Source organism: Argopecten irradians, chromosome 8 (genome assembly GCF_041381155.1).
Source record: "Argopecten irradians isolate NY chromosome 8, Ai_NY, whole genome shotgun sequence".
NCBI classification, from domain to species: domain Eukaryota; kingdom Metazoa; phylum Mollusca; class Bivalvia; order Pectinida; family Pectinidae; genus Argopecten; species Argopecten irradians.
In genome coordinates, this window is record NC_091141.1 from 21,040,851 (window position 1) to 21,067,747 (window position 26,897).

General features: G+C 39.6%; 1 protein-coding gene across 26 annotated transcripts in view; it reads right to left on the minus strand.

Annotated features, from left to right (window-relative positions):
- Nucleotides 1-26,897, minus strand: part of LOC138329645 (myoneurin-like) — a 101,905-nt gene that overhangs the window by 67,282 nt on the left and 7,726 nt on the right. For 8 of the 26 annotated variants that reach the window (XM_069276779.1, XM_069276777.1, XM_069276773.1 and 5 more), the window contains exon 4: nt 26,207-26,490. In XM_069276779.1, coding sequence (XP_069132880.1) covers nt 26,207-26,490 — 284 coding nt within the window. The other 18 variants (XM_069276794.1, XM_069276782.1, XM_069276797.1 and 15 more) reach the window with 18 other exon arrangements.

Genomic DNA, 26,897 nt, shown 5'->3' on the forward strand with positions numbered 1-26,897 from the left:
ATAAGAACATTTTATGTATGATTTTTCATTCGGACCCAAAATTTATTTCGCATTTCCCGATATTTTTAAACAAACATAAAGAGAGAATTCGGCCGGGACCGGCAAGGTATTTCGTATAAAGCCGAGTAGTCGAAATATTTGAGTTTGTATCAACCAAGTTCCACTGTATTACATGACCAGGGCCTGGTTCCATGTGTATATGTATTATATGACCAGGGGCCTGGTTCCCTGTGTATGTATTACATCTCTTTGGCAGCTATGATAAGGGGCCTGGTTCCCTGTATATGTATTACATTTCCCTGTGTTAGCTAAGATAAGGGACCTGGTTAGCTGTATATGTATTACATTTCCCTGTGTCAGCTATGATCAGGGACCTGGTTAGCTGTATAAGTATTACATTTTCCTGTGCGAGCTACGATCAGGGGCCTGGTTCGCTGTATATGTATTACATTTCCCTGTGTCAGCTATGATCAGGGGCCTGGTTAGCTGTATAAGTATTACATTTCCCTGTGCGAGCTACGATCAGGGGCCTGGTTCGCTGTATATGTATTACATTTCCCTGTGTCAGCTATGATCAGGGACCTGGTTAGCTGTATAAGTCTTACATTTCCCTGTGTCAGCTAGGATCAGGGGCCTGGTTCCCTGTGTGTGTATTACATTTCCCTGTGTCAGCTAGGATCAGGGACCTGGTTAGCTGTATAAGTATTACATTTCCCTGTGTCAGCTAGGATCAGGGACCTGGTTAGCTGTATAAGTCTTACATTTCCCTGTGTCAGCTAGGATCAGGGACCTGGTTCCCTGTGTGTGTATTACATTTCCCTGTGTCAGCTATGATCAGGGACCTGGTTAGCTGTATAAGTATTACATTTCTCTGTGTCAGCTAGGATCAGGGGCCTGGTTCGCTGTATATGTATTACATTTCCCGGTGTCAGCTAGGATCAGGGACCTGGTTAGCTGTATAAGTATTACATTTCTCTGTGTCAGCTAGGATCAGGGGCCTGGTTAGCTGTATAAGTATTACATTTCCCTGTGTCAGCTAGGATCAGGGACCTGGTTAGCTGTATAAGTATTACATTTCTCTGTGTCAGCTACTATCAGGGGCCTGGTTAGCTGTATATGTATTACATTTCTCTGTGTCAGCTAGGATCAGGGTCCTGGTTAGCTGTATATGTATTACATTTCTCTGCATCAGCTAGGATCAGGGACCTGGTTAGCTGTATAAGTATTACATTTCTCTGTGTCAGCTAGGATCAGGGGCCTGGTTAGCTGTATATGTATTACATTTCTCTGTGTCAGCTAGGATCAGGGGCCTGGTTAGCTGTATAAATATTACATTTCCCTGTGTCAGCTAGGATCAGGGGCCTGGTTAGCTGTATAAGTATTACATTTCTCTGTGTCAGCTAGGATCAGGGGCCTGGTTAGCTGTATAAGTATTACATTTCCCTGTGTCAGCTAGGATCAGGGCCCTGGTTAGCTGTTTAAGTATTACATTTCCCTGTGTCAGCTAGGATCAGGGACCTGGTTAGCTGTATAAGTATTACATTTCCCTGTGTCAGCTAGGATCAGGGACCTGGTTAGCTGTGTGTGTATTACATTTCCCTGTGTCAGCTAGGATCAGGGGCCTGATTCCCTGTGTGTGTATTACATTTCCCTGTGTCAGCTAGGATCAGGGACCTGGTTAGCTGTATAAGTATTACATTTTTCTGTGTCAGCTAGGATCAGGGACCTGGTTAGCTGTATAAGTATTACATTTCCCTGTGTCAGCTAGGATCAGGGACCTGGTTAGCTGTATAAGTATTACATTTCCCTGTGTCAGCTAGGATAAGGGACCTGGTTAGCTGTATAAGTATTACATTTCTCTGTGTCAGCTAGTATCAGGGACCTGGTTAGCTGTATAAGTATTACATTTCCCTGTGTCAGCTAGGATCAGGGACCTGGTTAGCTGTATAAGTATTACATTTCCCTGTGTCAGCTAGGATCAGGGACTTGGTTAGCTGTATAAGTATTACATTTCCCTGTGTCAGCTAGGATCAGGGCCTGGTTAGCTGTATATGTATTACATTTCCCTGTGTCAGCTAGGATCAGGGACCTGGTTAGCTGTATATGTATTACATTTCCCTGTGTCAGCTAGGATCAGGGGCCTGGTTAGCTGTATAAGTATTACATTTCTCTGTGCCAGCTATGATCAGGGACCTGGTTAGCTGTATAAGTATTACATTTCCCTGTGCCAGCTACTATCAGGGGCCTGGTTCCCTGTGTATGTATTACATTTCCCTGTGTCAGCTATGATCAGGGACCTGGTTAGTTGTATAAGTATTACATTCCCCTGTGCCAGCTACTATCAGGGGCCTGGTTCCCTGTGTATGTATTACATCTCTTTGGCAGCTATGATCAGGGGCCTGGTTCCCTGTATATGTATTACATTTCCCTGTGTCAGCTAGGATCAGGGACCTGGTTAGCTGTATATGTATTACATTTCCCTGTGCCAGCTATGATCAGGGACCTGGTTAGCTGTATAAGTATTACATTCCCCTGTGCCAGCTACTATCAGGGGCCTGGTTCGCTGTATATGTATTACATTTCCCTGTGTCAGCTATGATCAGGGGCCTGGTTCTCTGTGTATGTATTACATTTCCCTGTGTCGGCTATGATCAGGGACCTGGTTAGCTGTTTATGTATTACATTTCCCTGTGCCAGCTATGATCAGGGACCTGGTTAGCTGTACAAGTATTACATTTCCCTGTGTCAGCTATGATCAGGGACCTGGTTCCCTGTGTGTGTATTACATTTCCTTGTGTCAGCTACGATCAGGGGCCTGGTTAGCTGTATAAGTATTACATTTCCTTGTGTCAGCTACGATCAGGGGCCTGGTTCACTGTGTATGTATTACATTTCCTTGTGTCAGCTACGATCAGGGGCCTGGTTCACTGTGTATGTATTACATTTCCCTGTGTCAGCTAGGATCAGGGGCCTGGTTCCCTGTGTATGTATTACATTTCCCTGTGTCAGCTATGATCAGGGACCTGGTTAGCTGTTTATGTATTACATTTCCCTGTGTCAGCTACGATCAGGGGCCTGGTTCACTGTGTATGTATTACATTTCCCTGTGTCAGCTAGGATCAGGGGCCTGGTTCACTGTGTGTGTATTACATTTCCCTGTGTCAGCTACGATCAGGGGCCTGGTTCCCTGTTTGTGTATTACATTTCCCTGTGTCAGCTATCAGGGGCCTGGTTCCCTGTTTGTGTATTACATTTCCCTGTGTCAGCTATGATCAGGGACCTGGTTCACTGTGTATGTATTACATTTCCCTGTGTCAGTTACGATCAGGGGCCTGGTTCACTGTGTATGTATTACATTTCCCTGTGTCAGCTACGATCAGGGGCCTGGTTCACTGTGTATGTATTACATTTCCCCGTGTCAGCTACGATCAGGGGCCTGGTTCCCTGTTTGTGTATTACATTTCCCTGTGTCAGCTACGATCAGGGACCTGGTTCCCTGTGTGTGTATTACATTTCCCTGTGTCAGCTACGATCAGGGGCCTGGTTCCCTGTGTATGTATTACATTTCCCTGTGTCAGCTACGATCAGGGGCCTGGTTCCCTGTGTATGTATTACATTTCCCTGTGTCAGCTACGATCAGGGGCCTGGTTCACTGTGTGTGTATTACATTTCCCTGTGTCAGCTAGGATCAGGGGCCTGGTTCCCTGTGTGTGTATTACATTTCCCTGTGTCAGCTAGGATCAGGGGCCTGGTTCCCCACAGTTTTCCCCCTGATTATAGTAAACAGTAACGTCAGCGTCTTGTAACTGAGGTCTCCCACTGTCATCCTCCACCAGTTTTTTATTGTGGTATGCCCGAAGGTGATAGGTGTATCGTGATTTTTTCCAGAACGTTTTGCCACACATCACACAGTCTATCCTCTCCTCAGACTCCTGATGAAACTTTGTATGCTCGTAGAACCCCATTCGTGTGGCAAAGTTACGGTTACACAGGTTACACTGGAACGCCCCAGAATGGCCGGCCATGTGATGCTTTAATTCGTAGGAATCAAGAAACTTTTTCTCACAGATGTCGCACTTAAGTTTGGCAGCGTCGTTATGGATACGACAGTGTCTTTGAAAATTATAAATCCTTGTTGTTCTGAAGTCACAACCTGGCTCTGTACAAATGTGCACTTTACGGTTTGAACGGCTGTAAGATCCGCGTCTAGCCCCACGATAGCGTCTATTGACTGTACTTGTGGTGGTACTGTACAAGCCAATATCAGAAGCGAATGTCTGCTGTAAGGCCAGTATGTCATCACTGGTATCTAGGTTGGATGTTGGGTAAGTGACCAAGTGAGGATCAAGCTCCAGGTCCGCGACGGGTTCTAGAAGGATAAAACAAAACCAAATCCTCAACTGTGCTTTATCATTGGTCTAGATACATCACATGACCCAAGGTATGGTCTCTTAATAGATATGATATTCACATGACACATTGTATGGTCTATAAATAGCCAAGGTACATCACATGACACATTGTAAAGGGTATAAATAGCCAAGATATATATTGCATGACCCATTTTATGGTCTATAAATAGCCATCCTTGTCTTTGTATTTGAAGTATGGTAGATGTTTTATTGAGAAATCACAGAAGTTTCTTATGTGGGTATAAATGTTAGTCTCCCACAAAAAAGAATGACAGGTAGTTTAGCATGATGTTGATAATAGAGTAAGTAAAGTTAAATGGTTCATTGTCAGTTTATGGTGTTGTATAAACTGACGAACAATAGAAGTTATTTTTCTGAATTAATGAATCATTTTTCTTTATGCAAGAGTAAATGGTTAATCCTGATATCCCAATCACCAACTTTTTTTTTCTTACATGTACACCCCACACTACTGTGCACCAACTGACTTTAGCGGCCTCATCATATTTCATGTCTAACTCTTATTTGGTGGTGATTTAATTTTGTGATTCAGAGTCAAAGCCTAGCACTTTTTCACTGCAATATTTTGATTTTTACTTTCCTGCGAAATATGCAAAATCCAATCATGCACAGAACTATGTTGGTTTGCAGTATTCCTCTCAAATCTTTACACGCTGAGAACTATTTCTTACGCGTGTTGTTGGTATTGTGGCTTAAGCTCATCAGAAAAGAGGTAAAGGACAAATTTACATCTGAGATAATGTACACATACTATCTCTGTTGTAGCATTGTCAAATAAAAATATCAAAACCAAAACATTGTTTTTAGTATTTATAATACTTCATAAAGTCAAAGTCATAGTTATAATGCACTTCCTTATAAGTATAAGCTGGGCGTCATTGTGACATTAAAACATAATTACAGAGAAATCCTAGTCACATACAAAATCTCACACACAAGTTGGTGAAATCTGAAGTATTTGTATACTGTACATTAGTTGTTTCAGCTTACGATAGGACCACCTCCACCACAAAACACTTATACAACAGACTTCGCAAGTCTGGGATAAAAACAAAATTGTATTGCATATATATATATTCAAATTGAAAGCCATTTCATTCATTTTGTTAAATGTCAGTATAATCATTGTACATATCACGAGTTAACATATGAGAGAACACAATCAGCTCACGTTAAAATCTAAATTTGATCAAATATTTCTCATAATAATGTTATAATACAACTTTTTCTACCATCACAATGTATATGGGATCAGGATTAAGACATATGTTATTCATAATGAAGTAAGAAATGAACTTTGTTCACATACTCAGCTCATGCAGAATGAAGATAGAATAGAGCGAACTTTGTTCACATCCATTCAGGACAAATTCAGATTTGAACTTTGTTCACATATTCAGTTCAGGATGAATTCAGAATCAAATGCTGCTCTTAATGAAGTTATACCCAATAATTGTCTTTTGTTGAGTATAGCTTATGGTATATAAATAAAGATTATTGTAACTTGTATAGTATTTAGTTGTTCAAAAATACACACAACCAAGTTTCACATCACTTTTGCTAATTCTCTTCGTCAATCCGTTCAGGCCTAAAGTTTCGCGACGGGAATACCACACTGCCGTAGACATACGAGGACTCTCCCGTCACCTGATCAGAACTGCCCGTCACCTCACCACTGTTTTCTGACGTTTGTTCACAATCACTTGCATCCTGACTGGAAACGATTGCTTCCTGTCCGGAATCTGCCGTCATGTGATCAGAATCGGACATCATTGTATCAGGGCTTACAGTCACATGACTAGAACTTTCTATCCAATGAGAGGCGTTTGTTGTCATGTGACCAGAACTTGCATGTGTAGACACCGTAAGGGCAAGAGGTTCGTCCTGTCGATTCTGCCCTGTCACATCCACAGAGGAGGATGGCATGTGGTGATATTCCAGCTTCTGAAACTCGTGACATGCCACGACGTTAGAATTCGAGGTGGGGAAGAGACTGTGTTGTATGATAGGACGAGTGTTAGAATTGGTTGGAAGGCTTGAGGAGACACTTTGAGGAGTTGAAAATGCATTTGATTGTGCGACATGTTGTGACAAGGAATACTTTGAATATGGTGATGTGTTACTAACATTCGACAAAGAGACATTAGCAGGGGAGACACCACCGGGAGGCTTCACTATAAACTGTTTTAGGTTCACCTTAGAACCAATACCAGCCGGAGACTGGTTAGCTTCATTAATGCCGCCAAAAACGAGGTCATGGTAGAGTTTAAAACATCCCCTCTCTCTCTTACACAGAGCCACGTCACATGCCTCACACTTACAGCGACTGTACACAAGCCAGCCTGACTTGGTCTTAGTTTTATTGAGCTGGCAGTAAACGCAAAGCTTTCTATTGATGGGGCCAGTTATGGGGACGAGTTTGTGGGTGGTAAGTCGAGTGGGGAGCGACCCCACGTGACTCGAACTTCTCCATGTAGATGAGGAGGCCGGGAAAGAAGAGCCCAATACAGGGGAGGCTACCCAGGGTTCTTCTGAAAGAATAAAGAAACAACACCGATTACAAACACGACAACAGCAAGGGCATACAGGCCAAGCACACATTATAAATACCAAATCATCATCACAGTCTAATACTGATTTAGGACAGCTACATAAAGTGTTCTTTCTGATGGAGGTATTGGAAGTCATCAAAGGCTCCACAATAAAATATATCATATTCAAGGAAGTACAATGTACAACTAAAGTTGTCTCATGTTTGATCATGTACCACCATGACAAAATAACCAAAGACTATCAGCCGACAGGGATAGTTTGATTAAGCTACCTCAGATTTATAAGTGAATTCCTACCTAAATTACTGGTCTGACACATGAAGACCAAGATCATTCAGATACCGTGGATACTTGAGAGGCCGTGGATTTGGGTATTGGCTACCGTCGGCTTTGAACATAACATACTGGCGGTGAAAAGTCTCAAAACAATTACGCTCTCTGTTGTTACACAGGGGAACAGCACAGCGACTACACTTGTAGTAGGTGTTGACCCGCCAGCCCGACTTTGTTTTAGTTTTGTTCCGCAGACATAGAAAGCATTTGGTGTACTTGTTGTTATCGTTCTTGACAGGGATGTGTTGGGCGAGGTCGTCTGTCAGGGGTGACACAGTATCTGCCCCTGTAGATAAGGAGAGAGGAGGAAGATGGTACAGGCCCAGGTCAGGGTCTGAAAGGATAAAGAAATGAGGCTTTAGAAATATGGCCGTGTACATCAAACCAAAACGGCCTGGAATGTAGGACATTCCCTAAACATATTCCTAACATGCAGTGTTTATAGGGGAAAAGGAAAGGAAAATAATCTCACCAGTTAGAAGTCAACATTCGTCCTTCTATTACTGTATCAGTTCATTATTATTCAGTTTCATGTAGTGTGTTTCCCTTTACGTAACATATCTGTGGGAACACTATGGACGGTGACAGGATGATAGACCTGCTTTTATTATCATGTTTAGTTGTGTTGTTTTTGGTCATTGGTATGTAATGTAATTTGAATAATATTGCAATTAATTTCAATTCCTCAAAGCTGTCCCACATTTCTCCTTAAGTTTTATTCCATTTTCAGACACAGCAAGAACTACATACTAACACTTCAGCTGATGAAAATGCCACAAAGGCTGCACATTTCAAGCAGCCATCTTGGATTATTGTTTAAGTAACATATTATGGAACATATCAAAGCAGTTCCTGTCCTTGCCGACACAAAGCGGCAGGTCACACTGTTCACACTTGTAATAGGTGTTCACACGCCACCCCGATTTTGTCTTCACTTTGTTTCTAAGACAGAAGAAGCATGTGGTGTACTTGTTGCCATGGTTACGAACAGCCCTGTGATATGTCGGGTGCGTGGTGTTGGGAGGGAAGAGAGAAGGCATCATGGGTAATAGAGCGGAATCTGCACCTCTCTCTGAAAGGAAAAAGAAATCTCAATGTAGAAAACCTACTGAACCTCACAATTATCCTATTTCATAAAATCCAGTCAAAATAAGACATCAAAAAGGAGTAAGTACCATGATTAATTATGAATAAAGGATGTAGTGAGGTCTTCAACTGAAAATTAGTGTATAAGATACATTAGATCTATCTATCGACAAAACAGAACTGGAATGTCATAAGCCTTTCTTTTCTTTCATTTCCAATTTTACTATTCAATCATATTGAACTATTCAGCAAAAGAATGACAACTATGATCGTGTGCATGCTCAACTGAACCACTAGCAATCAACATTCCACACATATTACATCACAAGCACCACTATAAGGTGTACCTATAGACCTAGGTTATAAGCTGAGTTAGCTCCCTTTCTATATCTCCGTGATCGCTAATCCATCAGCTTTGTATGCATCAGTGATAGCATGTTATACACCGTCTGGCTTACATACCGACATACAACATTTATCAAGCATGGTTATGGTTGGGTAATGCTACACTACACCTGGAGGGAAATTCATCCAGTGTGTTATGTAATGTTTTCAATTAAAAGTGCCCTTAAAATTTACTGGCACAGTATTGATTTTCAGCATAGCAGCCAAAATTTTGTGCAATGTGCAAGACTTGTATAGCCGTGTTGTGTAGTACACTGGTTTTAATCTGCACACCTGTAATCATCTCCACACCACACCGGTTTTTATCGGCACACCTATGATCACCTCGGGACCACACCGGTATAACTATAAACCCTAGGTTGTATGTACACAAGTCCTTTTGTCATCATTTTCTAATTTTGTCTGTATTTCTTTTTACTTTTCCCACCCATTTACTCCACTAACATATATTGGGAAACTTTCTATTTTGACCCGTTGTATTTTATTATCCTTGAAGAGCCTCCAGTTTGTTATCATAGAGATATCCAGCTATTACTGGCAGTAAACTGCAGAGAATTTCACTTGGAAGGTATCCAAATTTGATATTCACATAAATTCTTGAAACACAAAACCATTTATCAATTGTAATGTAGTGGGTCATACAACCACTTACTATAGATCAACCTAGCAATATTTTACATTACATCTTAGAACATCTTTAAAGGTTTTTTTTATCAAGTTTCCCCTTACGGGGCCCCTTGTCATGTAATCTGTTTACTCTGACATACATGACAAGCCTGTCTATGCCCTGAGTATGACTCACTCTAGGTCAGACCAAGGTTTCTACACTCATGACTGTAACCATGGTTACAATCTGATGGCTTGAACTTAATGCACAAAAACCGCATGTTCTGTATAAATTTTATAAACATTACTTGAATATTAAATCTGATCTGGAAAACTAAGAGTCATGAGCTAACATTCTCTGTAACATTCTCTGTTTTAAGTTAACAAAGCTTGCCTCGACACTTTATCTCTGGCTGACTTGAGTGGTTTCCCCGGCAGATATAAGCCCTCTATATATACGTGTTACACCAGTTCACCATCACTGAGCCATTATGTGGGCCTCAATACAGTTATGGGCTATTTATCTCACCACAACAAGCCTCAGCACAAAATCCACCGACACAATCAATACAATGCTTCCTTTATTGTGTTCAACGTTTTCAGTTACCGTATGTACATTTCAGTTTTTATTTAATTTTCACTTTTAGTAATTATGGATTTTTTTTGTATGTGTATATTTCTGCTGAGTTTTTAAACTGTACATGGGGAGATAATACAACTAAACTAAAACCTTGTTAATTCAAAATTATCTTACTTGGAGAACTTGTTCAATTTGACCTAACTTGTTGGTCCCTCATGATGTACAGGTATATGTAATACTAAACGTAGTACTCCAGTCCTATCATTGTTGAGTATGAAGCTTTGATATCTGAAGAATGCACACACTTTTTACTGGTCTTAGTACAGAAAATGTAGCATTGCTTTAATTCTAGTCAAACATCCAAAATTGGTGGCATTAATCAAATTGATCTGTGGTCTTCATCAGAAATGTGAGATCTTGAAGAAACAGGCACAGGAACGTGCACAGATAGTCACACATACGGAAATGGCGGATTAGATAGAACAGAAGCTCTGTCATCGTCAGAAAGGTTATGGAACTTGACGAAACAGGCACGGGGACCTGTACACAGAGCTACGTCACACAGAGCACATTTGTCCGAGGTATAGACCCGCCATCCTCTCTTAGTTTTAACATTATTGAAGCGACACACCACACACACTTTCGAGGGTCGGGTTTTTGTGGGGACATGACGGTGGCCGTGCGTGTCTACAATACGGTCCAGATTAAGAGAGAGGGGAGAAGTGACCGACATGGTCAATGTTTGGTTAGCACTCATTGTCAGGGCATCCATCGGTCCTGAAACAACAATAAAACCAACTCAGTTCTGCTGACGCTTTTTGTTTATTATCATCTTCAACACAGATAGTCTGTACAGTATGTACAAAGTCATGCAAACAAAACAATATTGGTATAACCGGTGTATGTACAGGTGTCGGTGATAATTGAATGGCAAGATTTTATATGGTACTCTGTTTAATACTGATCATTTAAAACAAATCACAGAAGTTCATTCATGTATAACTGGTAATCTAAATATCACTTGCTAATTACATCAATGATTAAAATTAAACCAATTTAATGTTATTTTCATTTGTATTCAGGTACTAGTTGTACCAATAATTATCATTTTATTAAATTTCAGAAGACAAAATGTTCATGAATGCTTCAATTGATGAGTCCTAATGATTCAATCTATCTCCTAAACGTCACCACATAGGTATATACTATAACAGTGTCCAGAAGGTCAAACAGAGGTCACTTTGGTGTCTTATCCTTAACCGTGTTGTAGTCAGCAGACATATATACCTGACAACCCTCCATAATAGACTGTCTCATATTGTTATCACTGACAACAGACTCTCCCATATTAGTGAAAGGGAGACCTGACTGGCCTGACCCGTTACCATGGACACCAGACTGGCCTCCATCAGTTTCCAGTATTCTCGGATCACATAGCGACCTATGATAGGTACCGAAGCAGTCCCTCTCCCCAATACAGAGCGGGACAATACAGGTAGAACAATGGAAGCGTGAGTAAACCTTCCATCCCTTCTTGGTCTTCACCTTAGCCGCCTGACATACCACACAAAGCCTCGGTTTATTCTCTACATTTCTATCTATTCTATGCCCCAGCCCCTCCAAATGCTTCATTACATTGGTTTTATAGGGACTTAAGCTGGCCAGGGTTGGTGAGAGTCCATACACTGATCTAACGGGGCCAGGGTCTGAAAGATAAAACAGAACGACTAATGTCATCTCTCCTGTTTAAACAAACAATACCTAACCATTTAACCTTCTTTACCTCACTCAATATTTCATTAAAATCTTCCATGCTTTTAATAGATACACCGAAATTTTGTTACTTATTTAAACAGTTTTTAATGTCAAAATCTTTATAAATTCTCTAAGGATTATATGGCGAGTTACAATAAATACTTCATCTGTAGTGTTATCTGAAGGGTAACATTGGGTACTTGATTTGGTGAGTTATCTGGAGGTATGCTATGTAGGGTTATCTGGAGGGTAACATTAGGTATGCTACATAGGGTTATCTCAACTTATCTGAAGGGTAACATTAGGTACTTCATCTGTAGGGTAACCTGGAGGGTAACATTAGGTATGTTATGTAGGGTTATCTGGAGGGTAACAAATGGTATGGTATGTAGGGTAACCTGGAGGGTAACATTAGGTATGCTATGTAGGGTTATCTGGAGGGTAACAATAGGTATGCTATGTAGGGTTATCTGGAGGGTACCATTAGGTATGCTATGTAGGGTTATCTGGAGGGTAACTTTAGGTATGCTTTGTAGGGTTATCTGGAGGGTAATATTATGTATGCTATGTAGGGTTATCAGAAGGGTAACATTAGATACTTGCTCTGGTGAGTTAAGTGGAGGGTAAAATTAGGTATGCCACGTAGGGTTATCTGAAGGGTAACATAAGGTTCTTGGTCTACAGGGTTATCTTCAGGTAACATTACCAGTTATCTGAAGGGTAACATTAGGTACTTGATCTAAATGCAGGGTTATCTGGAGGGTAACATTAAGTACAGAAAGTACTTGCTCTATAGGGTTATCTGAAGGGTAACATTAGGTACTTGATCTGTAGGGTTGTGTGGAAGGTATACTCAGTACTTTGTAGTGTTTTGACAATTGATTGAGGGTGGCTACAATATCGCTTATTTTACACCTGTATGTAGCGTTTTCATATCATAGAGATCATAAAACACAATGGGAAGAGCAATATAAAAAGAAACATTTTATTGTACAAAATCAATCATAGAAATACAATAAAGCAGACTTATAAAATGTGTTTACTGTGAGGACTAGTTTCTCTACAAACATGAATATGTCATTCTCCTTGAAATATGGTATCAATGTTTACTTCATTATCTAGCATAAAGTGATTGCATTAAATTCCAGATATACATAGACTGAATGGACTTTGTAAATGACAACACAAATTGCAAAGACAAATATATGGAAGATGTTTCTTGAAGTAAGACTTAAGGAATCAGCAGAGAGTACAGAGACAAATACAGAACTGAAACAAAACAGATATTGTGGCATCCTGTACATGTTAATCCAAATAAAAATTAAACGAATCATTATCAAAACAGTCAACATTTTCTTTCTATGTCTCCGACATTTTGGAGTCTTCTTGATGCCATAATATAGGTAATGATATTATAATCATTGATGATTATGATGCAATGATATACTTATTGTACAGTTGTTTCTGATATTAGCTGTATGTCGTATATAAAATGCCCTAAAAGTTTTATGTCGCGAAAAAAAATGCCCTTTTTTTGCCCAGCGCCCTGCCCTTTTCAAATCCTAGCTGGAACACTGTTGTATAAATGCCTAGAGGAACTTTAGTATAATTGTTCAAATTTACACTAATGTTTGCTACTGTACAAGTTCTGGTGTTGAAATGTACTCACACCAAGTGGTCAGCACAAACATAGGAAGAAAACCTGTATAGATGTACAATACAGGTGTGTAATTAATGTGTGTGGCTGTGGTACAGAAGGAAACACAGCTGTACCCCACACATGTACAGGTGTGTAATTAATGTGTGTGGCTGTGGTACAGAAGGAAACAGTCCCGATGTGGTATTACATAGCTGTACCCCACACATGTACAGGTGTGTAATTAATGTGTGTGGCTGTGGTACAGAAGGATACACAGCTGTACCCCACACATGTACAGGTGTGTAATTAATGTGTGTGGCTGTGGTACAGAAGGATACACAGCTGTACCCCACACATGTACAGGTGTGTAATTAATGTGTGTGGCTGTGGTACAGAAGGATACACAGCTGTACCCCACACATGTACAGGTGTGTAATTAATGTGTGTGGCTGTGATACAGAATTACACAGCTGTACCCCACACATGTACAGGTGTGTAATTAATGTGTGGCTGAGGTACAGAAGGAAACAGTCCCGATGTGGTATTACACAGCTGTACCCCACACATGTACAGGTGTGTAATTAATGTGTGTGGCTGAGGTACAGAGGGAAACAGTCCCGATGTGGTATTACACAGCTGTACCCCACACATGTACAGGTGTGTAATTAATGTGTGGCTGAGGTACAGAAGGAAACAGTCCTGTTCTGACGTGGTATTACATAGCTGTACCCCACACATCGATCTACAGGTGTGTAATTAATGTGTGTGGCTGAGGTACAGAAGGATACACAGTTGTATCCCACACATGTACAGGTGTGTAATTAAAGTGTGTGGCTGAGGTACAGAAGAAAAGTCCTGTTCTGAAGTGGTATTACACAGCTGTACCCCACACATGTACAGGTGTGTAATTAATGTGTGTGGCTGTGGTACAGAAGGAAACAGTCCCGTTCTGACGTGGTATTACACAGCTGTACCCCACACATGTACAGGTGTGTAATTAATGTGTGTGGCTGAGGTACAGAAGGAAACAGTCCCGTTCTGACGTGGTATTACATAGCTGTACCCCAAACATCAATCTATAGGTGTGTAATTAATGTGTGTGGCTGTGGTACAGAAGGAAACAGTCCCGTTCTGACGTGGTATTACACAGAGGAACTTCACAGCCCTCACACTTATACCAGGTATAAACCCACCATCCTGATTTGGTTTTAACATTATTTAACTGGCAATAAACACAGAGCTTCTTCTGGCCTTCTAGGTGCACAAGGCGGTGTTGAGACTCTACCATGGGTTTGACCTTGTTATTTGTCCTGACCTCACACCTTTGACCTTGAGGACGGTGAGCCAATTGTCTTTGGGGTACTACTGGCATACTTGACATTCGAGCCATCGTTGTCAAGTGCCCCGATAAATGTAATAAGGTTTGAGATTGGCTGTATGGGTTTGAGACAGGTTCTGAAAAGTACAAAAGGACAAGATATTACCCTCCAGTGACGGAAAAAATGATCTTAAGTCTAGTATCTAAATCATAATTCAATATCTCCTTCCATTGGCTAAACATTTAAATTGTTTCAAAGCATATGTCTACTTGTCCATTTCTAGCATATGTTGTTTAGAAATATCATAGTGAGCACTTGAGTTTTTATGGTCATCTTGAGCTTCAATCAAGTAAGGAGGAGCTATGGCAGAGGATACTACCGCTTCAGCCAGCTGAGAAGGAGCTGTGGCAGAGGATACTACTGCTTCAGTCAGCTGAGGAGGAGCTATGGCAGAGGATACTACTGCTTCAGTCAGCTGGGGGACCACTGAAGAGGATGAAACATGTGAGCCCCCATACATCAGGTTATGATAAAGTATGAAACAGTCACGCTCTGAGGTAGTGTTACACAACGGTATCTCACAACCCTCACATTTGTACCGCGTGTAGATCCACCAGCCCGACTTTGTCTTTATTTTGTTAAACTGGCAGTACACACAGAGCTTCCTCACACCCTGCAGGTGGGCCAGTCGATGGTGGTGTCCGCCAAGGTACAGTGACCCTGGCTTCTGAAGGTTAGTACCGTGGGTAGGACTGTCGGACACTTTACTACTGTACATCTCGCCCGACAACCCAGACATACGAGATAATATTGCCAGATGACCCTGCATGTCCAAAGGGCCGAGGGTTTGTGAATGTCGTGGATGTGGTGCAAAACTTTTTGAATGGCTCTGAAAGCTTTGCATTTGTCTTTGGGATACTGAAGCTGGCCCTGAAAGGACAAAAGGATTGGGAATTATCTAAACAGTCAACATAAGGGACCTTACGCTACCAACACCAAAATGCTGTTTCAAAGAATGTATTGTGAGGGTTCCGTAACAGGAGTATCACTCTGCTTCTGTTCACTGAATAACTCTTTATGGTACATCTGGAAGCAGGACCTAGTTCCCTTACACAATGCCACATCACACTGCTGGCACATGAACCTACAATACACAATGTAGCCCGATTTGGATCGTACATGATGCGAGGCACAGTACACACACTTTTTCAGTTTATATCCCTGTGAGGTTATCTGAGTATGAACGCCACCCTTAGGATCAGATATGGTCGCATTCTCCCCACTCTTTAGCAGGCCCAGGTGCTCATTTGACTCAAAATGGCCAAATGGCCCCAAATATGAGTCAAAGGACTGTTTAGGGACACCATGAGGCACTGAAAGTAAGAGAAAGAGAGAGTTAGGACCAATAGCAACCAATATATGTATACCCTAAAACATCACTAAATCACTAGAGTATCACACAGGGGAGATAATCACTAACAAGGGAGATAGTCACTTCCTTCATAACAAGGGAGATAATCACAAAGGGGAGACGATCATGTTTTGTACAGCATAGAAAACAATCATGTCAGTTACAAAAGGGAGATAATTAAGTCATCTGTCAAAGATCAAGACTGACCTCTACCTTTGACCTGAAACAAGTTCATGGTAGTAGTGGTAGCACTCGCGCTGGCCACGACACAGAGGCACACCACATGCCTCACACATGTAATAGGTTTTTACCACCCATCCTGACCGCGTTTTGACTTTCTTCAATTGACAGTAAACACATGCTTTCAGTTGTCGGCCTGGTCTTGTAACTAACTTATGTCCTGGGATTTCTGATTGGAGCGTTGACTGTGCTCCAAACTCCTTCACAACAGAAGGAACGGAGTCTAAATGACTTGTGGGGTGGGTATAATATATCGCGGCTTCTGATTGGTTAGAGAAGGCAATGTTTTGTCGAGGAACCGGTGTTCCTGAAAGGACAAAGAGAACCAGAATTACCCATTTTTTCAAGAAAACTTTTAATACATATTTATTATCTTTGCCAATAATAATACTTAATTTTTTTATAACAACTTCAAACTAAAAACTTATTTCTTTTCTTGTATATGAAATACTGTAACCTACATAAAGCAAGTTAAAATGGTACATTTTAAATCCAGCATCAATTATTTGTCCAGAGCATGTCACATAATGTTCACACATCTGAAGTTCATAATCCAATCACAGAAATCTGATTGATTACTTTTGACAATGTAAGTAAGGTCATTATTTATGATCTGGATTACTGAAGTTAATGTCTATATTTGGCATTTTGAAGTTCTCCGGCACAAACTCTGTATCCACTTGTGAGGAGAATTTCCGGAGAAGGAATTTATACAAGTTTTTGGGTGAGTCAACAAGGTGTTGATGTTCTTGCACCAAGTCATGATAACGTTCATAACAGTTTGTCTCTCCGCGGCACAATGGCACCCCACAAGCATCACACTTGTAGTACGACTTCCTAGCCCAGCCCAGTCTGGTTTTGTTTTTACTGATCGTACAATAAGCACACGCTCGGTTCTTGCCTCCAATATGAATGAGTCGGTGATCAACACCTTGGATTTGTACCTGGTCCTGCCACTCAGGCAGGCCAGAGGTCGCCATGGATATGTTGGGGTCGTTGCCAAGTAAGCTTGATGCCATGGAATAGTTACCAGGCAAGCTAGAGGCCATGGTAACAGAGGAGGGTTTACCCTGCAGGAAGGATACACTAGCGCCTCCTGCAAACATAAAGAAAGGCTCGGTTACTTGTGTCACCACTTCAAAACGTAAATATGCTGGTGAAAGAGGGTTACACAACTCTGTATGGATATTAAATAGGGCCGATATATATCATTCGGCACACAGCATATATTGTTCAGTTATGTGTCAAGGCCGATATATATCACTCGGCAGACAGCATATATTGTACAGTGTCACAAGTCAGCCTTTCTTTAAGTTGCAGAAACAAATCTATTTTTGAGACAAGACATCAAATGGGATGATAACTCTTTTCCCTTTATTTCTAGATAAAACCAGATGACAATTGAGAAATACCACATATCAGACAAATATCTTTAATATTTAGATAGATATGAAAATATTGTTTAACAAAGAAAATGACATCATTGGCTGGGCAAATTGTCCATGTTTATTTTAAGCACCTATAGGTAAACACAAACCAACCTTGTTGAGCAAACAGTTTTAAGATATAGGTCTTATAAAACAGGTTGACTGAAATTTCAACACCTATTTTCAAGACACCACCAACTTTACTTGGTAGACTAGTCTACTAAAACATTGTCCTGTAGGCTTATCAATATGACCACGGGAACCATATCTACAATAAATTTTACAAAAGATATGTTTGCTATTGAAATGACAATCAACGTCTCTGCAATAAATTCTACAGAAAATATGTTTGCAATTGAAAGACAATCAGAACTGCCTCAAAAATTAAAATGCACATATTCTATCAAAACAGATTGATGATAATGATAACTGCCTTTTTCAGCATCACATTTAAGCTTATTTGGCATGTTTATTTTAAGCACCTATAGGCCTAAATTCCACACACTAAAATGTGTAATTTTTTTTGTGTATATATATATATATATAGTGATATGTTGTTATCAGGAAATATGTTCTTGTTAAATTACATGCAGACCCCAAACAAACATTGAAGTTTGTTTTACCTACAATCACACAACTCCTTTCTGAAGTATTCTGCTTCAGTCAGTCCCCAGTGTAATAAATTATCCCATTAAACCAAAATAGTTCATAATGAGATCAAGTTTATGAGAGTATTTTAAAGCTGTCTATTCCGAGTATTCTGTTCTCAAAATTTTTTCCTATGAATACAATATTGACAACCATGCAAATGTTTTCAGTTTTTAGGCTATGAATTTAATTGAGTGAACAAGTTTCACAGAAACGCATCAAAATATCCGCAGATTGGATACAATCAACAATATCACCACAGGAAATCCTTTATAAAGCGTTAAGCTACCAGAATGGTAGCGAGTATTTCCCTGGTTTTGGCATTGAAGCTTTGATTGCTTTCTGCATCATGCGGGGCGACATGTCGTCATGCTCCCGACGTAGTTCGTGATAGCGTTGGTAGCACTGCCTATTTTTACCACGACACAGCGGTACGTCACAAGTTTCACACTTATAGTAGGATTTGATAGCCCAGCCTGACTTAGTTTTAATGTTACGGATTTGACAGTAGGCACAGGCCTTCTTGTTCCCTTCGATGTGTATCATAGTATGCCCCTCAATCTGGACCTCAGCTCCCTCCCCACTGCCAGCGGGGATGTCGGAAGCTTCATATTGCCATGTGCTTGTGTACATACCAGTGTCGGACCCTGAAAGGGACAAAGAAAGGCTGTGTTACTATACCTTTTATCTGAAATAGTCTTTAAGTTATGAAACAAAGATTTTTTGCTAATCATGTACATGCCTTTCTTTATCCACAGGAACGGCACCACAATACACAACAGACAGGACAGTCAGGATTTTCTTTGAATCGAGAGGTAGTATGAAGATGGACTAGGGTGTCATGGAATTCTGCATTGTGCTTCATCACAACACACCAATATCAAGAATGATCTGTTAGCAAATATTGGCTTCCTTCCCCGGTCAATGAAAACGAAACACAATATATGTAATAATATAAAGTTTGATTTTATTCTGATATTTTATTTAACGCTTTTCAAACAATATATATGGAAAATCCATTTTCACGAAATCTCATTAAGATAGTAACTGATATTTAAGATTTTCCACACTCCTCCCTACTCAAAACTTCCCTACTCAAAACTTTGCTCACAAAGACACTTGCGAATATTCCAGTGAGATTCTGTCACACACAATCATAACCTTCTGACCCACTGATCACCAGTGAGATTCTGTCACACATATTCATAACCTTCTGACCCACTGATCACCAGTGAGATTCTGTCACACACAATCATAACCTTCTGACCCACTGATCACCAGTGAGATTCTGTCACACACAATCATAACCTTCTGACCCACTTATCACAAGTGAGATTCTGTCACACACAATCATAACCTTCTGACCCACTGATCACCAGTGAGATTCAAATATTGTGTTGCTATCACAACTGTTTCTGATGTTGCTATCACAACTGGTCCTGCTGTTATTCACTATAACTGATTTTGTGTTATGGCCTGTGATGTCTTATGACTATTGTTTATGTGATGTTGGAGGTGAGAGTGTCGTGCAAAACATTTCCCACACACGGGACACACTGGTCCTGTGCCGTGGTAGGTTCGCTGATGGTCATAGTAACCAGAGTAAGATTTGAAGCCCTTGCCACACATGACACAGAAGTGGAGATATTCTACAGAATGATGTGCCACTAAGTGTTCCCCGAGCTGTTTTCTATTGACAGCTGAGGCCCCACATATTCTACACACGAACCCAACCTCATCCTGAGTATGACTGTGTGTGTTTAACTCTTCTAGTGTCCAAAAGGTTTTGAAGCACGTCTGACAACTATAAGTAGCCTCCCTTGAAACCAAACCCGACGACGAATCTCCAGGCAAAGTTGTCGCACTCGTGTTGTAAACTGGATTACTGTGACCTATATGAAATATAAAGAGGACGTTTGGTAACCTTATGTCTGTCAAGGTCATTCAGTTCAGAAGAAATATCGCCTCTGATCTTAAAAACTTAACAATAACTGGACATACTCAATTCTATCAATATTGAATGGAAGGGAATCGGGTAACTTAATCTGTATCCTCACTTTTGTTGCAAAATTCAAATGTTTAATGATCAATGATCAACTGGCACAGTTACTGAGAAAACCGTTAAATTTACCATAAAAATAGAATATACAAAGACCATTGACTATCATATCAAACAACACGCAATCACTAAGTTCATAGACAATGTTTGACCTAACTATCAACCCTCATAACAGCCTGAATTCTCCAGAAGGTACTATCATTGACGTTATATCCAACCCTGGATTATCTCATGGTTAAACTGGAGGCAAATCAGGAGAAAACAACTGACCAATCAGAGGCCTGCAGAGACTTCCTTTGAAGATTACACGGAGAGCGACACTCAACTTCAATGCAACACCTACAGTCAACAACAGTGTACATTAAATTAATGCTTTTGATGTACATCAAAGGACCACATTACCTGTGTGCTCTGTTGCCTTCAGTTTTGCTATGACATAGTACAGGGGTGGATATAACAACAGTGATAGCAACCCATGGAGTATCCAAGATGACCTCACGCTAGACAATGTCAGACCTGACAATCAACCTCATGGCTGTCTTTTTACATTACATGTGACTTCAGTGTTAAGGTGGTTATTGTGTTTTAGTACTTTTCACATGCATGTTCCTTCAGGTTCTGCATGTGTTTGTAAGTTTTGCCGCATCGCTGGCAAACAAATGGACGCTCCTTAGAGTGTTTTCTCATGTGTACAAGCAGACGGCTCCGGCGGGCAAAGTATTTACCACACACCTGACATGTAGGTAGGTTTTCCCCTACAGCGTGGTTACTTTTATCGTGATCATAAAGACCAGAGTAAGCCTTAAAGCCTTTGCCACATTCAAAACAGAAGTGAGAGAAATGTTTGCCATGTTGTTCATATAAGTGTTCCTTTAGGCTGGCCTTGTCACCACATTTGATACAGCATATACGGCAGTTGTACACTTTACTGGTGGTAACCTCAGTGCCAGACCCGTTAGTAACCTGCCCGCCTGCTGATTGGTCGGTGTACTGGTAACCATACCAACTGTTCTTGTCAACTGTGACCACATTCTGGATGCCGAGTGAACAGGGCTGCTTGAGAGTCCCAGTCAAGTCTCCTAAAAATAAGGAAAGAACTTTGAGAAGTTCTTTTGAGAACAAAATTCTCATCCATTTCCACACCAAATTTACAAGAACATAATAATATTTACCAGCTCAAACACTCATTCAGTAATGGAAAATAACAAATAACTTCAATCATTGGTTACAATATATAAAGTAAAACATTGTGAATACCAATGTGTTTGGTCCAAAGTAAAATATTTCACACCACTGAATCAACCGTTCCTATAGAATCTATCATTCATGCTCAATCCAGAGATATAGACCTGGACAATGAGATCATACACAAAAGGCTTTGTCTTTAGATCACTAAGGTAGCAACAAGATAGGATTTATAAATTAGTAACAAAAGTTTGTCACTAAGTAACGACAAATGAGACACAAAATAAGGTATGTTACTAAGTAACAAGGGTTGTGACACAAAATAAGGTTCATCATGTAACGACGGTTTTCTCACCAAGTAACAAACAGTTTAGACACAAAATAAGATTCATCACTAGGTAATGGCGGTAGACCATAGAAAAGGATTTATTACTGCGTCACTAAGTAACTACAATTGAGACAGATACAGCTGTGCTATTGCCTAGGGTGATAATCACAGAAAGTGTTTCTGATGCCTTTGTCAATAGCCACAGTACAGGCTTTCCAAGCCTTTTGCTGCAAGATAAAATGGTCCAATGGATAGTACGCAAAAACAAGTTCTCTGACCATAGACAGCTTTCCTACATCCAGCGAAGGCTTCCCCTTTCTCCCATAACAATTGTGATCCTTCAATTCCGAGTCGGAAAACATGTAGCGTACTAGCCTCCATGCAAAATTTTGCCTCGAGTAGGAAGAACTAAATATTTCATATACAGCCTCCTTGTCATGAGCTTCTAGCTTAATGTTACAAATCTGCTCATCAATGCCTTTGGATGGTACAACACTAGGTGAGCCAGTTTTGGGCTTCTTCCTTCTAAGTGTATTCTGAGATGCCTGTTGGTGAAATACAGGTGATTTCTGTGAGTCCGGGTTTTGATTATCTAACAACTTGTTTACACCAGCAGTTGTCTGGTCTAGCTCATCGGGAGAAGTGGCAGATACATTTTGTAATTCCCAACTATAGGCAACAACACCTCCTGTTCTCCAATTTTCAGGTCTTCTGCCTGAAAATGGACACAACACAGAGGTATATAGCGTTGTCTACAGCTGTTACATCTAAGTACGGGTCAATTTCATCACTATCAGCATGTCAGTGTTGTTATAACATTATCTACAGGTGTCAGGAGTCATTGTAGTAACTCTATCATAAGAAGACTTCAATATGATAATACCAGGCCGTCATATAGATTTTCATATAGGAAACTACATCAATGCTTTTAAAAGAAGCAAAATTATCCTCTGGTCTTTTTATCAAAAATGTGTATAGTTCCCCTCAACACTTTCAACGATTATTCCATTTTTAAACAAACTAAAAGTCCATACTAAGTAGTAGTTACCAACACTACTGAACCGATCACATACCAAAAGTGTGAAACATCATCTTGGTTAAAATGTTCTCATATCATTTTAACATTGAAGTTTAAGTAGCACCAATATCCCTGAGAGAAACGTAGATCAATAGTTGGATAATCAAAGTAGCTCATGTTTGGTACATTAATTGTCAGGTTTTGTAGATATAATGAATAAGGTATGAACCTGCATTCAATCTATATGTGTGCTACATTCATTGTAGGAGATCTATATCTTCCCCCCCAGTATATCACAATTCTGTATTGTTCCGCACACAAGGTCGTGTGTATTCCCCAAGGTCATCACACAAGGTCATCGGTAAATCCATATGTTGTATACAACTATGTTTCTTTTTTGGTTTATTCTTTCACAGCGATCACTTTCAAGCTTTATCTTATATAACAATTACATACAAAGTTTTGAGTGTAGCAGGCCAACTACTACCCACTTTACATAGGGTCTGCTCCACATGTAAAACCAGTGGACGGAGGAGGGGGGGTGCATGGTATAGACTGGACAAACCTTGTAATGTCTTTGGATTTTGGTTTTTCTTTCTAATTTTACCTCGTAAAAAGTATTCATGGATTTGCATGAATAGCAGTATCAGTATTTTATTTCTAACACAAAGAAGTTTTATATGTCTTTTCTAGCATTAAGAAATGTATTTAATTAGAAGTCAGAGCTATACAAGGTTTCCCCAGATCTGTCATAAGTACCTGGCCACTTACCTGCTCTAAGTTCAATCTGTAGTACTTATCCACAGCCAAAATCATTCCTTAATACCTAACATTATTTTCATAATTAATGTTCAAGATAGTGATTCCATAATTCTGGTATAACTGGTTAATTTATTTGAGTTTTTTATGGACAGACACTACAGAATGAACTTTTTGAGATGGACACCTCCTTCTGTCGGCAAACATGCAGGGTTCTATCAGCTGAAATCTAAGGAGGCTCATCCATTCAAGTACAAAGAGCTCTAGATAGAGCCATTTAGCACAAAAATTTCTCCAAAAATTTCTTTGATATTTGACAGATCATCTACATTATGGGATGTGCCTCCTTATCCTTGGTATACTCATGTATTTATGTTTGTGTGTTTGTGTGCAAAAGGGTCTGAGGAGAATGGACATAAACATGTAATTGAATGTTTTATAATGACAAGTAAATGTCAACAGACCTTCTGTCACCAATATCACAAGGCAGATAGAAATATGAATTTCATTTTCACTTTCCATATACTTATTATGAATAGTCACAAATCTACTTTTTGAATCCACAATGAAGGTCTGTTCACATGTCACATGCTTATACTTTCTCTATACAATTATTTGGATGGTACCATCAATAGGTGATCATTACTGTCAGTATCAAATTACCAAGCAGAAATATGCCAGAGCGTAGCATGTATCGTTCTACCAAAATTTAATTGGTGGCAGACGACCAGAATGATTGTTTTCAATTTCTGCTTCTAAACATAATTAATAAATAAATAATCTTCTATGTAATCAGTTAGAATTCATTAAGTCACATATTGATGGCACTCGTACATATTTGAGCTGGTAGTACATACATAGGTAATAAACTAGGAGACAATTTTCTGTACACTATTCAAACCTGAATTACCTGTGTATGTACGTTCTAGCTTCAAATCCCAACAGATATGTCACATATGTCAAATCTTCTGTGCATTATTAACTCAAGACGATAATCCATTGGACACAAATGTTGGAATTTCCATAAAATATTTAATTTATCAATAATATCACCTCTCTGCTTTTCTAACATAGGAATCACTTTTTTGACAAGCAAAAATGTGAAAAGAGCAAGAAATATTGGTCTGAATAATAATCTTATTCAACAGGATTTGAAAAATAATATTGCACTCCATGGAAGTGTATGTGCTAGATAGAAATGTCAAATGATTTTGATCACCGAGTCAATAAAACCACACTTCTATCAAATCCAGCCATAATTTTCAGCGTCCTCGTCAAATATGCAGAGAGAGATATAACACTGTTCAGTATCACATCCCAGGACATGTACGGTAGTACAGCTGGAAACTGTTACTGAACACATCACACACTAAATAATGTATCAACATATTTACTGTATCTTAAATTATAAATCATTTTCAGTCTGGTATTTTCCACAGTTTCAAATATTTTCACAAAAGTGGCAGGAATGGTGCAAAGGAACTTATACCACATGAATTGAAAGTATAATTTCTAGATGTTCTTTCCATCCAAGGTATTTTGATAGACATTTTTGAGACAAGAGAAATTATACCTTTATCAAATATTGCCTATTAGAATGAACAACCAGACTAGAAATGATGAAGTTACAGAAATGTTAAAACAATCTTTCATCTGAGACTCAATACTGCTTTTCTCCATGTACTACCTAATCTTCATTACAGGTTTTAGCTCCTCAAGCTTGTAGCAGTCACGTACACTGCTGTACTTGACCTTTGACCTTCACAGGTTCTTAGTCTTAATGTGCTTATGGGCAAATAGCTGCCTTTTTGTCCAAATAATGTGACTTTTGACTTAAGAACACGTTTCCATCTATTTTCTATATACTACAAATCACTGACATCAAATTCTTGCAACCGATACACAAGTGTTTTCCCGACCTTTGACCTCTCTTCTTTACTTTACATGAATATGTAAATATCTTTCGACCTTTGACCTTCCTATATTAATTTCAGGATTTTTTGTCAGTTATTCATTTTAGAACCAAGTACACATTCTTTCTAAGGATTGGTTTAATTTTATATTACTAAATTTAGCGTCTGACCAACTTTTCAGTCTTCTATATATGAGAGCAAAGAGTTCAGACATGAAACTGTTTTAATATTTCCACAGAAGATGTTCCATGTGATGATTCAGTATATCCACAGAAAACTAAATCAAATTTTTTTTTGCATAAATTAACAAGCAGAAAATTCTCCAGGAACTATCTGCTTTAGATATAATTGTAATAAAATTCATCTATGATATATTTGCACTTTTTGCAGACCAAGAACCAATCATACTATTAATCTTTAGATATTACCTTTTGTCATTTTCTGTGTACTTACTACAACACATAGATCAGCCCCAAACACAAACAAAGCAGTAAAACATGTTTAACCTACCTTTAAATGTTCCCATGTACCACGAGTTGTTTTGATCTCCGCTCACGTTACTCCCTTCATTTGACATTTCCTCACGTGCCCAGTCCTCTATTTCTTTGTCGCTAGTTTCTTCCTGTTCGTCTGGCATTCTGCCTGGGTGAATGCGCATCACTCCCTCCTCAGGCATATCAACATGCATATCAAGTCCTCCTGTTTCGTGATTACTAGCTTCTATTTTCACTATACTTAAGTCTGGTGTCATATCTGCCGTGCTACTCTGTACACCTGCTGCTTCAGATGCCCTCCTGTCCACACAAAATCATTCAATATTTAAAAAAATTTCTACAAAAAATATTTCTGATAAATAATCATTAAACGAATTAAGAGAACATTTTGTATCGTCAAATTAATTACATTTGTTGGAATAACTTTAGTGTTCATTTTGCGATAATTGGTGATCTATGAAGAAAAAAAGCTTTGCTCTTCAAAAAGTTACAAATTTCATTGTTGAAAGAACATCTTAATGTCATATTACTTCCTTTTTATGTTAATCAATTCAACCCTCTCTATACACCTTATCTATTTTACATTGATTTCAGAACAAGCACTTTCAATGGCTCAGATGCAAGAGGGCAATGAGTCTTGGGGTGGCCAAAGTAAAGTTGCGTGATCAGGCAGGCAATTCCTTGACCTGGTTCATCAGTGCCAGCTG